This window comes from Hemitrygon akajei, unplaced genomic scaffold, assembly GCF_048418815.1.
Source record: "Hemitrygon akajei unplaced genomic scaffold, sHemAka1.3 Scf000204, whole genome shotgun sequence".
NCBI classification, from domain to species: domain Eukaryota; kingdom Metazoa; phylum Chordata; class Chondrichthyes; order Myliobatiformes; family Dasyatidae; genus Hemitrygon; species Hemitrygon akajei.
This window is the reverse complement of record NW_027332089.1, coordinates 407,935-421,473: the sequence shown is the minus strand read 5'-3', so window position 1 is coordinate 421,473 and position 13,539 is coordinate 407,935. Positions and strand designations below refer to the sequence as shown.

The 13,539-nt window shown below is 41.2% G+C and overlaps 1 protein-coding gene across 1 annotated transcript in view; it reads left to right on the top strand.

Annotated features, from left to right (window-relative positions):
- LOC140724395 (scavenger receptor cysteine-rich type 1 protein M130-like) overlaps positions 1-13,539 on the top strand; it is a 39,348-nt gene that overhangs the window by 16,128 nt on the left and 9,681 nt on the right. The window contains exons 6-10 of the mRNA XM_073038842.1: positions 7,850-8,164; positions 9,997-10,314; positions 10,394-10,468; positions 11,889-12,200; positions 12,330-12,365. Coding sequence (XP_072894943.1) covers positions 7,850-8,164; positions 9,997-10,314; positions 10,394-10,468; positions 11,889-12,200; positions 12,330-12,365 — 1,056 coding nt within the window. The remainder of the gene's footprint in view (positions 1-7,849; positions 8,165-9,996; positions 10,315-10,393; positions 10,469-11,888; positions 12,201-12,329; positions 12,366-13,539) is intronic.

Sequence of the window (13,539 nt, the reverse complement as noted above, 5' to 3'; positions counted from 1 at the left end):
GCAAATTTATAGTACTCAATTAACTTTGTACATAGTACAAGTTGGGAGGGCGCATAGAAAAATGAGCATGGATGAATAAAAACGTACTTATCTGGGCAAAATGTGCAAACTTCGCATAGAGATTCGGCATTAATTCTGCCTCGATAGAACTGCGAATTTGCCCCATGTTTTCAATGATTTATCCATAATTTGGGATATGTACTGAACGGGATCGTCCTGGAAGTTCAAAAATTTTGCTATTGATTACAATTCAATACCAAGAGTTCTACCTGCCTTCTCTTTCTCTCTCTCTCTCTCTCTCTCTCTCTCTCTCTCTCTCTCTCTCTCTCTCTCTCTCTCTCTCTCTCTCTCTCTCTCTCTCTCTCTCTCTCTCTCTCTCTCTCTCTCTCTCTCTCTCTCTCTCTCTCTCTCTCTCTCTCTCTCTCTCTCTCTTCTCCCCAGCCCCACCCACATCCCTCGCTTATTCCCTCTGTTTTAGTGCTAGTCTCCTTGTTTATCCTGTCCAAATTCAGACTTCTATTCGGGTCTCAATTTATGATGATCAAAGTTATAGCAATGGCACAATCCAGTGCCGTGAGGTAATGTTACAGCTTGGTCATTCTCCACTTGTTAAGTTCTGTTAAGTTCTGGTCAGCTTACTACAGAGAAAATGCGGGTACTGTAGACAGTGTGCAAAGATTCGCGAGGATACCTTATGAGAGTGGGTTGAGTGAAATAGGATTTTTCTTCTTGGAGTGACGGAGCGACGGAGGGTGAGAGGTGACCATACAGGTGCATAAAAAGATTGTAGGAATTATAGTTTGTGTCATTTCTTAGGAGTGAAATGGTACTATAACAGGGCACTGTTTTAAGCTTCTTGGAAGTAGATACAGAGGGGATGTCAGGGGTAAGTTTTTACAGAGAGTGATGGGTGCATGAAATGCACTGTCAGTGTTCGATGCGGATACAATAGGGTATTTTTAAGAGACGCTTAGATAGATACTTTGACCTTATAAAAATAGAGTGTTATGTGTTAGGGCATTTATATGCAGTTCATAGAGAGGGTTACACGCTGGGCCCATCTATATTCTTTGTTCTATGTTCCAAAAGAAGGAACTTCAGCATTTAGTTGCGCAGGGAAGGGGTTCTGGAGGTGGAATTTGAAAGAAGAAATTTGCAAGAAAGTGCAAAACCAAACGATGGTACTGACGCCTGGCATTATTTCTGATCGGAACCATTAGAGATATGGACTCAAATAAACGTTCAAATACGACGGAAATAACTGTCTTTTACTTCAAATATTTTTCGCTGCATCTTTTAATGAAATAGTTTGGTGATATTTTTGTCCGTGCACTAATACCGATTTTCATGGAATTATTTTTTTTGCGCATCAGTAGGTCTAGTCACCTGGAGTGTCTGAGAGACATCAATTTTGTGATATTAATTCTGAACCAACATTAATTGTTTGCTATATTCCGTAGATTTTCTCTGAAACTCTAACCTTGATGAGTCAATGCATGGGATGAAATTGGTTGTTTGTTGTCTGGTGCATTCAGTGCTATCCTTTTATATAAAAGTGATACTTACCCTGGACATAAATGTAATGAATATCAATCGGTATAAAAAGGGAAAATGAACTATAAAGGAATGACACTTTAATAGGAAAACCCGTTGGAAATATCATGATAAATGCACATATTGTCTTTTTTACGCACGCAGCTACCTAAACTGATACGTCCTTGCAAAATCAATTTTATTCCATTTTGGTAGACAGGGCTTGACAGAAAGAGGAAACGAAATACATCGCTACAATGCATAGACTCTTAACTGGCTTGTAGCTCAGTGCAGCCTATGTGACAAGTACAATTGTATTACTGATATTCTCCTTGTGCAGATACATGCTACCCATTGACAACGCAGGACGCAATCTGCCAATTGCACAATTAAATTGAGAACCCTTTTTACTTTCAACCTGACTGGAAATGTGACATAGTTCAATAACAAGCGATGTCACACTGTATGCAAATCGTATCAGACTTACCAAGGTCCGCACACCAAGTGGTAGCAATACCCACGTCAGCTGAAGTTTGGCCATTGCATTTCATCGTTCAACACCATTGTAACAGAAATGCTGTACTTTTACGTCTTCATGAATATAATCTAGCGAAAGTGAGCCGTACCTTCTAGCTGATTTTCATGTAGTGTGATCGATAGATTTCTTCCTGTTTGACTGACTTAGTACTTGTTCCAGTCACTACACTGAATTTTGAATATAATATTTGTTCCGTCAGTGATATTTTGCTGCACTTTGAGTCATCCTGAAAGCTGCAGCAGGTTGTGAGCAAATTTGATGCTATCGCATAAAAAAGACATAGGGACATAATTAGGCCATTCAGCCCATCGAATCTGCGACGCATCTATCAACGTTGATCTCGGATTCCAATCTACACCAAACACCTGCCTTCTGGCCATATCTTTTGATATTCTGTCTGATCAAGTAACGATGAGCTTCCGCCCTAACTCTCCGTACCGATTTGGCCTCCGCCGCCGTCTGTGGCATATCATTACAAATATTTACTACTAGATGGCTGAACATATTCCTCTGCACCCTTCTTTTAAACGGGCGCCCCTCAAAACTGAGGCTCTGTCATCTACTTCTGGAAACCCACACCATAGGAAACATCCTCTCCACACCCACCCTATCTTGTCCCGTCAACACTCAGTAGATATCAATGAGATACCTGTGAGTATAGATCCACCTGTCGGACACACCTCTTATGTTAACACCTTCCTTCCCGGAATCAGCATCGTCAATCTCCACTGCACTCTCTGCAATAAGAGCACACCCTTTCAGAGAGATAGGGCTAAAACTGCTGAGGATACTCCAAGTGCGGTCTATCTAGTGTCTTATAACGGTACAATATTATTTCCTTGCTTTTATATTCTATTCTACTTGAGAGAAATGTCAACATTACATTCGTCTTTTGCTCCCACAGACTGAAGCTCTAAATTAACCTCTGGTCGTTTTTCACGTGTACTCTTAATTCCCTCTGCACCTCTAATGTTTGAAACTTCTCCCCAATTAGATAATAGTCCGCATATTGCTCCTTTTTATCGAAATGCGTTATCATACATTTGGACTCTCAGCACTACCTACCACTACACACTTCTTCGTAATATCAGCAAGCTTTGACCATCAAATCCATCATCTGAATCACTGAAAGCAATGTGAAAAGCAGCGGTCCCAATACTGACCCCTGAGGAGCACCGTGCGTCACTGGCAACTAATCAGAAAGGTCCGCTTTCATTCTCACTCGATGCTTCTTACCGATCAGCCATTCCGTTATCCGTCTCTGTTCCTTTCCTAAACGCCATGGGATTTAATCCTGTTAAGTAACCTTTTGTGTAGCACCTTATTAAATGACATCGAAAGTCCAAGTAAATATCCACTGCCTCACCTTTGTCCACTTTACTTATTGCTTCTTCGAAGAACTAACTCTAACATATATATCAGACAAGATTTCCCTCAGCAGAAAACATGCTGACATTGACTTATGTTATCATTGTTTTCCAAGTACCTCGGAGCATCATCATTTATAAGAGAATCCAACAGTTTCCAAACCACTGTGGATCGGTAAACTGGACTATAATTCTTTCTCCTTTCCCTTCCTCCTTTCTTAGAGTGATATTTACCATCATTCCTTCCTCCAGGACCATGCCAGAATGAAGTGATTCTTGGAAGGTCACGGCCGATGCATCTATTATCTCTTCTGAAATGCCGAACATGTCCTTACCCTAGAAATTACCTAGGGTTAACTAGGTAGCTCTCTATTTTTCTGAGCTCCATGCACCTGTCCAGGAGTCTGTTGTAAGATGCTAAAGTATCCTCTTTCACCACCGTCGCCGGCAGCCCATTCCACACACTCGCCACTCCCTACATCAGCAACATCTTTGTAAATCTTTTCTCCACACTTTCCAAGGCTTTCACATCCTTCCTGTGGTAAGGCGACCATAAATGAGGAAAATACTCCAAGTGGAGTATGAACAGTTTCCAATGTAACTGCAACATTACCTGTCGGTTCCTAAACTCAGTCCCGCGATTTATGAACGCCAATGCACTGGAAACTTTCTTAACCACGGAGTCAAACTGTCCAGCATCTTGATTGTCGAAAGGACCCAGACCCCAAGATCCCTGTGATCCTCCGCCCTGTCAAGAGTCTTCCCATTAATACTATATTCTGCTGTGGCATCTGATCTACGTACCAAAATGAACCATCTCACATTTATCTAGGTTGAACCCTATCCGCAACTTCTCAGCCCAGTTTTGCATCCTATCGGTGTCCCGCTGTGCCCTCTGACAGACCTCCACACTATCCACAACACTCCCAACCTTTGTTTCATCAGCAAATTACTAACCCATCTCTCCACTTCCTCCTCCAGAGCATTTATAAAAATCACGAAGAGTATTGGTGCAAGAACAAATCCCTCAGCCACACCACTGGTCACCGACTTCTATACAGAATAGGACTCGTCCACAACCAGTCTTTGCCTTCTTTGGGCAAGCCAGTTCTGATTCTACAAAGCAATGTCCCCTTGGATCCCCTGTCTCCTTATTTTCTCATTAAGCCTTGCTTATTGTACCTTTCTAAATGCCTTGCTGAAACCCACGAAGGAAGCTTGACAAGTTTGGCAGGGTTTGCACAAGGTAAAATCAAGCGACGTAGTGGGCAAAAAGCTTCTCTTCCAGTTGGGCTCAATCCCTTTTATGCCCACTTTGACTGTCAAAATCTGGACGAGAAATCAAGAATTCCCGAAGCCCCCGATAATTCTGTGATTTAAGTCTGTGAGGCTGACATGCATTTACCGTTCATGAGGGCAAACTCACCAAAAGCATCCGGACTAGAAGGGATATCTGGCCAAGTAGTTCGGACCTGAGCTGATCAACTGCCTGGCGTGCTCAGGGAGATCGTCAGCATCTTGCTTCGGCAGTCTGATAGAGGTACAAGTAAACGTCACATACCGATTTCTTATGAGAACCTGATGATCTGCCTGAAGAACTATCGGTCAGTTACAATGGCAGCAACAATGAGGAAGTGTTTTGAGAATTTGTTAATGGAACATATCAACCTCTGCCTCAGAGGACACAAGTCCGTGTTACACAGGCGTGTAGGTGGACGAAACCAAGTACAGAACACGGGCGCGGAGGCAGATTTGGGAGGCGTTATTGACGTATCGAGGAGAGTCTGTATCGTTATCCGGGAGAGTCTTTACCCTGAGTTCTGGGTTTGGAGAAAATCCAGGAGCGATGTTAGACTTGAACTGACAGTCCTAAGAACCATGAAACGAGGTTACTCACACCGGAGACGACCAAAGAACTAGCAGCTCTTTGTTGTCTTTATCCTGCATTTTCTGATGGAAAGCAGGAGTGCATGGTTAGTGGAATCTGGGAATGATTGGAAGTTAAACGAGGGGAGTGAGGCCCAATTCCGGAGGTAAAGGTGCGGTTTGACAGAAAGGACCATGACATCCCATATTTGTCTATTAGAGCAATAGGTTCACTAAAGATGCCATCTTATTGGCTCTTCATATTATCCAGGGACACCTGGGCAGGAAAGATACACACATTACAGGGTTGTTTCTTCACTGCAGTTCAGCATAAAATGCCACCATCCCATTACAACTGATCAAAAAATTGAAGTCGGTATCCCAATAACTACCTGTACAATTGTATCCTGCACTGCAGACCCAGACAATATGTTCCGAATGACAACAAGGTCTAGTCTAAAATCTCCATCACCACTGGTGATCCAAAAGTTTGTGGGCACAGCTTCGTGTTTCATTCGCTTTAAACTACACCTCTGCCATTCTCAAATTTGCTGACGACCCTACTGACGTACACCGAATCAAAGTTGATGACACAACAGCATTTTAAATGGATATTAAAAAAGCAGGAGTAGTGGTGCCACAGCACCAACCTCCTCCTCAAAGTCAGCATGACAAATTGGAGGTATTCAGTTCAGGAGGAGGAAACCAGCGGTCCATGAGTCAGGCCTCAACAGAGCATCAGATGCGGAGATGGTCAGAAATTTCAATTACATCCTGTTATTTTTTCGGAGGACCTGTCGGAGACGCAACACATAACTGCAATTACAGCGACAGCACACAGAGTCCCGAGTTTCTTGGGAGACTTCGAAGACTCGGCATGGTATTTTAAAAAAAAAACAAAAAAAATCGAAAGGATTGTAGTAGAAAGTATATTAACAAGCTATATCACAGCTAGGTATGGAAACCTCAATTCTACTGAAGGCAAATCCTACAAAAGGAAGTGGAAATCAATTTACTAAATATGCGAATTTCAGCGTCGTTTTTGGTGACATATACGTACCTTGATAATAGATTAATTTTGTACTAAAAACCCAGAACTAATAAACAAGATCAATAACCTGGGTCTCTGTTCCTCCCTCTGCAACTGGATTATTGACTTCCTCATCGGGGACAACAGGTAGGATCGAAAACAAAATCTCCTCCTCGCTGATAATCAACAATGACACAGCTGTATTGCCCTATATTCTCAAGCAGTGTCCTTTGGTCTCAGACACGAACAACATTGGAAACATGCTCTGGACATCCACTCTGTCAAAGCCTTTCATCATCCGATAGGTTTCAATGAAGTCACCCGTCATTCTGGTGAACTCAACCCAGAGCCATCAAACGCTCTTCTTATGAAATGACATTCTAGTGAACCTCCTTTGGCCCACTCCATTTTCAGCAGATCCATTCTGAGATAAGCGGCCCAAAACGGCACAGAATATTACTAGTGAGGTCTCACCAGAGCTTCAAATAATCTCAAAATTACATCCATTGCTCTTGCCTTAATATCCACAAGCTCACTATCGTTTGGAGAATCCTGCACAAGGGCTCCCAAGCCCCTTTGCGCTTCTTTTGTTTTGTATTTTCTCTCCAGTAGTTAGGAAACAGTCAAACCTTTCGTTTTTTTTCTAGAAAAGGGCATGACCATACACTACCCGAAACTGTACTGCATCTGTAATTTTTTGTCCGCTCTCTTAAAAAAAAATTGTAATTCTGTGGCCTGTCACCTCCTCAAATCTAACTGACACTCCAGCTGCCTTCATATTGTCTGCAAACTTCTGAACAATGTCATCAACACAATCATCCGAATCATTGACACAGAACATAAAATGAATTGGTCCAAAATCATTAAAATCACCACGTGTCGCCGGCGGCCAACGAGAAAAGAGTCCCTTCATTCCCGATCCTTGCCTACTGCCAATTAGCGACAGTTCTACCCATCCTAGAATATTTCCTTTAATACAATGGGCTCTAACTCGTTAAGCAGCCACATGTGTGGCAAGTTGACGATGGCCGTTTGAAGATCCAAGTACCACAAAATCAACCGATTCCCCTCTGTCTATCCTGCTTATTATTTCTTCAAAATAATTACAACAGATTTGTCAGACATTTGTTTATCTTCTGCATTCTCATTGATAATAGACTTCAATATATTTCCAAACACTGAGATCAGGCTAACTGGCTTGTAGTTTCCTCGTTTGTACAAAAGGCAGGGAAATGGAAAGGCAGCAGATGTGATAAAACGTCAAAATACCAGCCGCTGAGTTCCGTCCTTAATGAGAGAAGCAACTCTACGCTTATCGATATGTTCTATTCTTCCAAACTTACATTTTATGTTTAGATTTCAAACATTTTAAAATTCCAGAATAATTGTTACATCCCGGCACAATACTTTTAAAGAGTAATACTAATAATTCCAGAAACATCTTTAGAAACGACAAACTGGTGATGTTTATAATTTCCAATATATTGATTTATTTTCCATGTTTCTGTTCGATAGGCCACTTGCAGTTACGGCTCTCCGGAAGTGAAGATTCATGTGCTGGTCAGCTAGAGGTTTATTACCGTGGATCTTGGGGCGTGGTTTGCGATGACTCCTGGGATCTGGTTGACGCTAACGTGGTCTGCAGACAACTGGGTTGTGGATATGCTTTGGAGGATAAAACTCACGTTTACTGCGGAAGACGCTCTCTCCCAGTTTGGTTAGATGAAATGAGATGCTCGGGTAACGAAACGTTTCTCTGGGAATGTCCATCAGCACCATGGGGCGAACATGACTGCAGTCAAAAAGAAGCTGTGACATTAACATGCTCTGGTAAAGAAAATTTCAATTTGTTAAAATTTTGCAGCACGCAGTGACTACGGAATTGTAATAAATAAACAAAGCAGGAAAGGAGACCATTGGGCCAGGATGAACTGTCAAAATGTTGATAATGCGTGAGAGCACACCTACGCAGAAACAATCAACTTATTCCCTACGTATCTGGAATGTTCATATTTCCCATTACTAATGTCATAACATTAATCACCCTGAGTTCAGTATTGATTCTGCCTAATAACTCTTCTGCCCTCGATCCAGTGTTTCCCCGTTTTCTTTACTCAAGCTAGGCAAGTAAAGAATCACCTGTCTATGCATCGATACAGTTTGATGGTCGACTGATTATTCACCAACTCTTTACACTACTCAAGGAGCTGTGAGAAAGACTGCACTGTGAGGCGTTCTTACAAAAGATAGATTCAAATGTTGAATCCAGATGTTGATTCAAATTCTTTCGACCCATAGAAAAGTGCGCCTGACTAAAATATGCAAGCGACTCTTAAATGCCCGATCTCCTGAGGAAATTCAATTACTTAGCCATGCACTGGGTAGGAGCTGTGAACATACAAGTAAGCAGAGCCAGCTGGTGACGAGAAGTAACATAGCAATCCAAACCAGGAGAGACGGAATAATACAATTTATCAAACTGGAAAATCCAAATTCCACGTAATAAAATCCAAAAAAAAACAACTAATTGAATTCAAAACCATGCCGTTGTTGTTTTTTCAATTTCCACTGATCCTTTCTCCCCATGTTTCTTTACCTCTGCTTCTCACTTATTAAAGCAATTGGTAAAAAAAAAAATCTGAAGTAAACGTACCTCTCGAAACAAAATCAACTAGAGGAGCCAACGTTAGAAATTTGATACTGAGACTGGAAGGTTGTAATGTGTCCAGAGAAGACAAATTTTCTACTGAGTTTAATGCAGCAGAGAAGAATAAACGTGAGATAACACGATCAGTGTAGTTGTGGCATAATGAAGTAAAGTGCCAAAAAGCCAGAAGCTCATGTGAGGTCAGCTTTTCTGAACTCAAAACACTATTTTCTTTTCAAAATAGTGTAGGTGATCACATTAGAATCTCCAAAGATAATGACTAGAATACATATAAAATGGTTTTTTTTTAAATCAATCCTAAAATCTGTTTCAAATACTGTTATTGAATCGGGGGATAGAATAAATGAAAATAATATTGTAATTTCACCTTTATTTCATCACAGTCTGCTATTAGTCTGGATTTAGTTGGTGCAGTCTTAAGAATAAGGTACTGAGGTACAGTCAACACATTTAATCACGTACCGCTTTTGCCCCGAAGAGCAAGTGACGGTTTGTCTCGGTCCACTTATTTCCAACGACTCAATTCACACTTTTCGTTAAGGACTGAGGATGGACAGTTTCTCCTTGCTCTTCAACTTCTTCCCCTAAGGAATTCAAATATTTACCTTTCTCAATTGTTGGCGAATCCGATGAGATTCCAGTATCAGACACTCAGTCAGCTATTCCTTAATTTTCCGTCACAAACCACTTCTCTCCTTTAAGTAATTCAGCACAATATATCACTCCGTGCGTCCTGGTTTCGCTTAATTTTGCTAATCTATCACTTCCTACTGAATATGCACATTTTATTTGATTGTCCTAGCTCTACACACCACGTACACACACACACACACACACACACACACACACACACACACACACACACACACACACACACACACACACACACACACACACACAAAGACGGCTAATTTCTTTTGCTGTAGTAGAAAAAACGCGATTACCATTGTATTCTAATTTTCGAAAACCTTTGTTTCAAATGCATCCTTATCAGAGCACAAAAAGTTGCGCCTGCAGAACGGAGGTAGTCGATGCGAAGGAAGAATTGAAGTGTGGTACAACGGGACCTGGGGAACAGTGTGCTCCACGGATCTTGATGCCAAATCTGCAGATGTGATTTGCAAACAAATGAAATGTGGACCAATAAAAAAATTTTATCCTGGCTCATATCAATTTGGAAAGGGACTTGGACCTATATGGTTGGATGAGATTGAATGTACTGCACACGAATCGACCCTTTGGCAGTGTCAGTCACAACCGTGGGGAAAACACCAGTGTGACCATTCGGATGACGGAGGAGTTGTATGTGAGGGTAAATAAGAGAGTCTTATATCTATTTACGTTTTACATCTTTTTGTATAAAATCGTCAAAATATCTATTTTGCCAACAGAAACCAACATGACGGAAGGATTCACCGAAAAAGCCTGCTTGCAAGAAAACACATTCTCCTCTTTTCCTTCAGAAGGTAACGAATTCGAAACGCCTTTGCTGAAATCAGAAAACCTTGTATAAACGTCGCTATTAGAAAAATGAATTTCGTTCCTTTTGCCCTTTACGAAATTGTGCCCGCATTGACTAGAATCCTGGTTTCCCTTGACTCTGTTCAGCACTGCCAAATGGGAGTGTCTAGTGAAAAATTCCATTCCCAGACAGAAGATAGAGGGAGTTAATTGGAAATAATTGGGAGAATTTGTTATCTGGCAAGATTATAAATGATATGCAGTAATTGTCTTATGACCAGCTGGACGGACTTGGGAATCGGAATTACCTGGGAAGGAGGGAAGTGAACGATGGAATGTATGGGGATATTAAAAGGTGAGAGACATTGCTGGTTTGATCAAAATAAATGAAGCAAATATATGTAAACCGAGGGATTCATAAATGCGGTCGGGCTACAGGCAATATAGAGAGATGAATAAAGGCTGCGATCAATAGATAAAGATATCTATTTGGTTGGAAATATGAGAAAAGGAAACATCAAGGCATTTTGTGTTACATTACCAAACTAACACAAGTGGTTAACTAGATGGAACATAGGGCGACGTATGTTCAAAGCCTACAATTTATGGTTGGAGTTGAAAGATATGCATGAGCTGTATCCGACTATTTTCTTCGCCGGGATGAACTAAAGACAGAAAAACGGCGGCTGATAGTGTCTTCATGGTCTGGTTGAGCATTTCGTGATGAAGTATGAATTGAAGAGGAAGGTCTGTGACTTGCCTTCATTAATCGGACACTGATGGTAAGAATAAGATATGTTGCGTGTTCATTCAGCAAGGAATTGACTGCAAAAAGTGTTTGTGGATATGTAAGGCAATGGTTTCACATTATTTATATTGCCATTCGTTGCATTTCAAGAAGCATGTGGGGGCTATAAATGAGACGTACTCAAAGTCTGCCTGGATACGAAAGGACGGAAACACTTCAGACTCATTCTGCGGACCTAAAATTAGTCCTAATAGATGCATAATATTAGGTGAGACAGGTCAGGTAGAGAGTCTGAATCATTGTAAAAAAAATACCAAATATTAACGGACGTATTTAAGGTGACAGACGACGGCTTAAATGAAGTGTTAGAGGAAAACCTTTATTCGTAAATTGAGCATGATGTTGCTTGGAACGGGCTTTGAGGAGTGATATAGAAATATTTACAATTACCGTCTTTGATAGGCTTTCCGCTGGAGTAGACAAGTGTAAATATTTGAGCGATATCGATTATATGAGGCGGAAGAGAGGTGGCATAATTTGCATAGTGTTGGATTAAGAAATGGTGTGCCGAGGTGCCTGCCCTTGCGTTCTATAATTAGTTCTATTTTCTCTCTGACGAACTTCAGATTCCAAGGTTAAGTATTAAATACATTTTCATTTTATTCTTTCATACCTAGATGTTCCATTGCAACTTGTTGGCGGCAGTCACAACTGCTCCGGAAAGCTTGAGATACGGTTTAATAAAAGTTGGGGCACGGTGTGTGACGACTCTTGGGATCTGGCCGATGCCAATGTAGTCTGCAGACAGCTAGGGTGTGGCCTTGCTCTCTGGCCTCCAGAAGATGTTAAAATGACCCAGGTAGCCGCTGCTGTCTGGCTTGATGAAGTAAAATGCACCGGAAGTGAATCGTTTCTGTCCAGCTGTCGTTCCTCATCATTTGGTCAACACGACTGTGATCACAAAGAAGATGTCATCGTTCTTTGTTCTGGTATGCTTTGGGCTTTGTCTGACATTTCAATTTCTCTCCAACTGATTTGTAAATTTCGTAATTAGAAACATCAAATATAAACACCAACAGAGATGCGTTTGTTGAAACTTCTTTTCAATCTGTACACAGGTTCCAGAGTGACTCCTGCTGAACGCAACAATTCAGGTATGGATTTTGACGCTTAAATATCGCATTTATGCTGCAGATATCAAGAATTGATTATTCGTATTTCCTAACTGCTAAGTTCACAAGAGATGATTTGGAAACTGCATGGGACCTTGATTGTCTCGCCAATAATTTTAAGCAGGAATATGCAGAATTCTTAAAAATTTGAACTCCACTCCCGTTCAAACATTTTTTGTGACTCAACTTGTAGCACATTCGATACTCTTGAGAAAGTTTTGATTTTTGCAGATAGTAAAAATTAAAGTTAAAAGGAAATTTGTTATCAGATATCCATATATCGTCATATACTGCCTTGAGATTCATTTTCGTACGGCATTCACTGTACATACATAGAGACATAACAGAAATTCTAAAGAAATTCTCAAAAACAAGCGCGGAAAAATAACAAACACCAAAAGGCAACGAAGTACGCAAATGGAAAACCAGCAAAAATGTCAACAAATGGATCAGTAAAAATTAATACTGAGAACAAGAGTTGTGTAACCCTTGAAAGAAAATATAGATTGTGGAATCTGTTCACCACTAGAATAATTGAAGTTACGCACCCTAGCAGGATCATGGCTGTTGATAGATAATAACTATTCCTGAGCCCAGTTGTGTGAACCCAAGGCTCCGGTACATTCTTCCTGATGACATCAGCGCTAAGAGTGCATGGCCTGATGAGTATTTAGTCATCCTGCGACAGCGCAGCTTGTAATGTGTGCTCAACGGCAGTATAGTTGAATAATATTTTGGACCCGAAATAATATTCAAGATTTGGTGACGATCTGTAAGAGTGCAAGTGCTCAGTCTTATTTTTGAACCCTTAATGCATGCGTTCAGGAAGAAGTATCAAGGCTATGAGGTCCTATTTCCTCTGTTTTGCTCTGACTTCACAAAGACCAACATCGCATGTGGACCTGGCCTATAAATGCATATTTGGAATGAAATCAATTGCACTACTGCTAGTTACATACAGACTGCCAGCAGTAATAATCAGCAGCTTACCAACATTTTCTGGATCCATTGCGTGTCGTATGGGTTGCCTTAATCGAGTTAGCTCACTCCACTCCCACAGCATTCTCTCCTCAGCACTCCCACAATGTCCCACCTCACTCCCCTTCCACAGTTCCCTCCTAACCCCTGTGGCCCTCCCTCTTCGCCACAGCTGAGG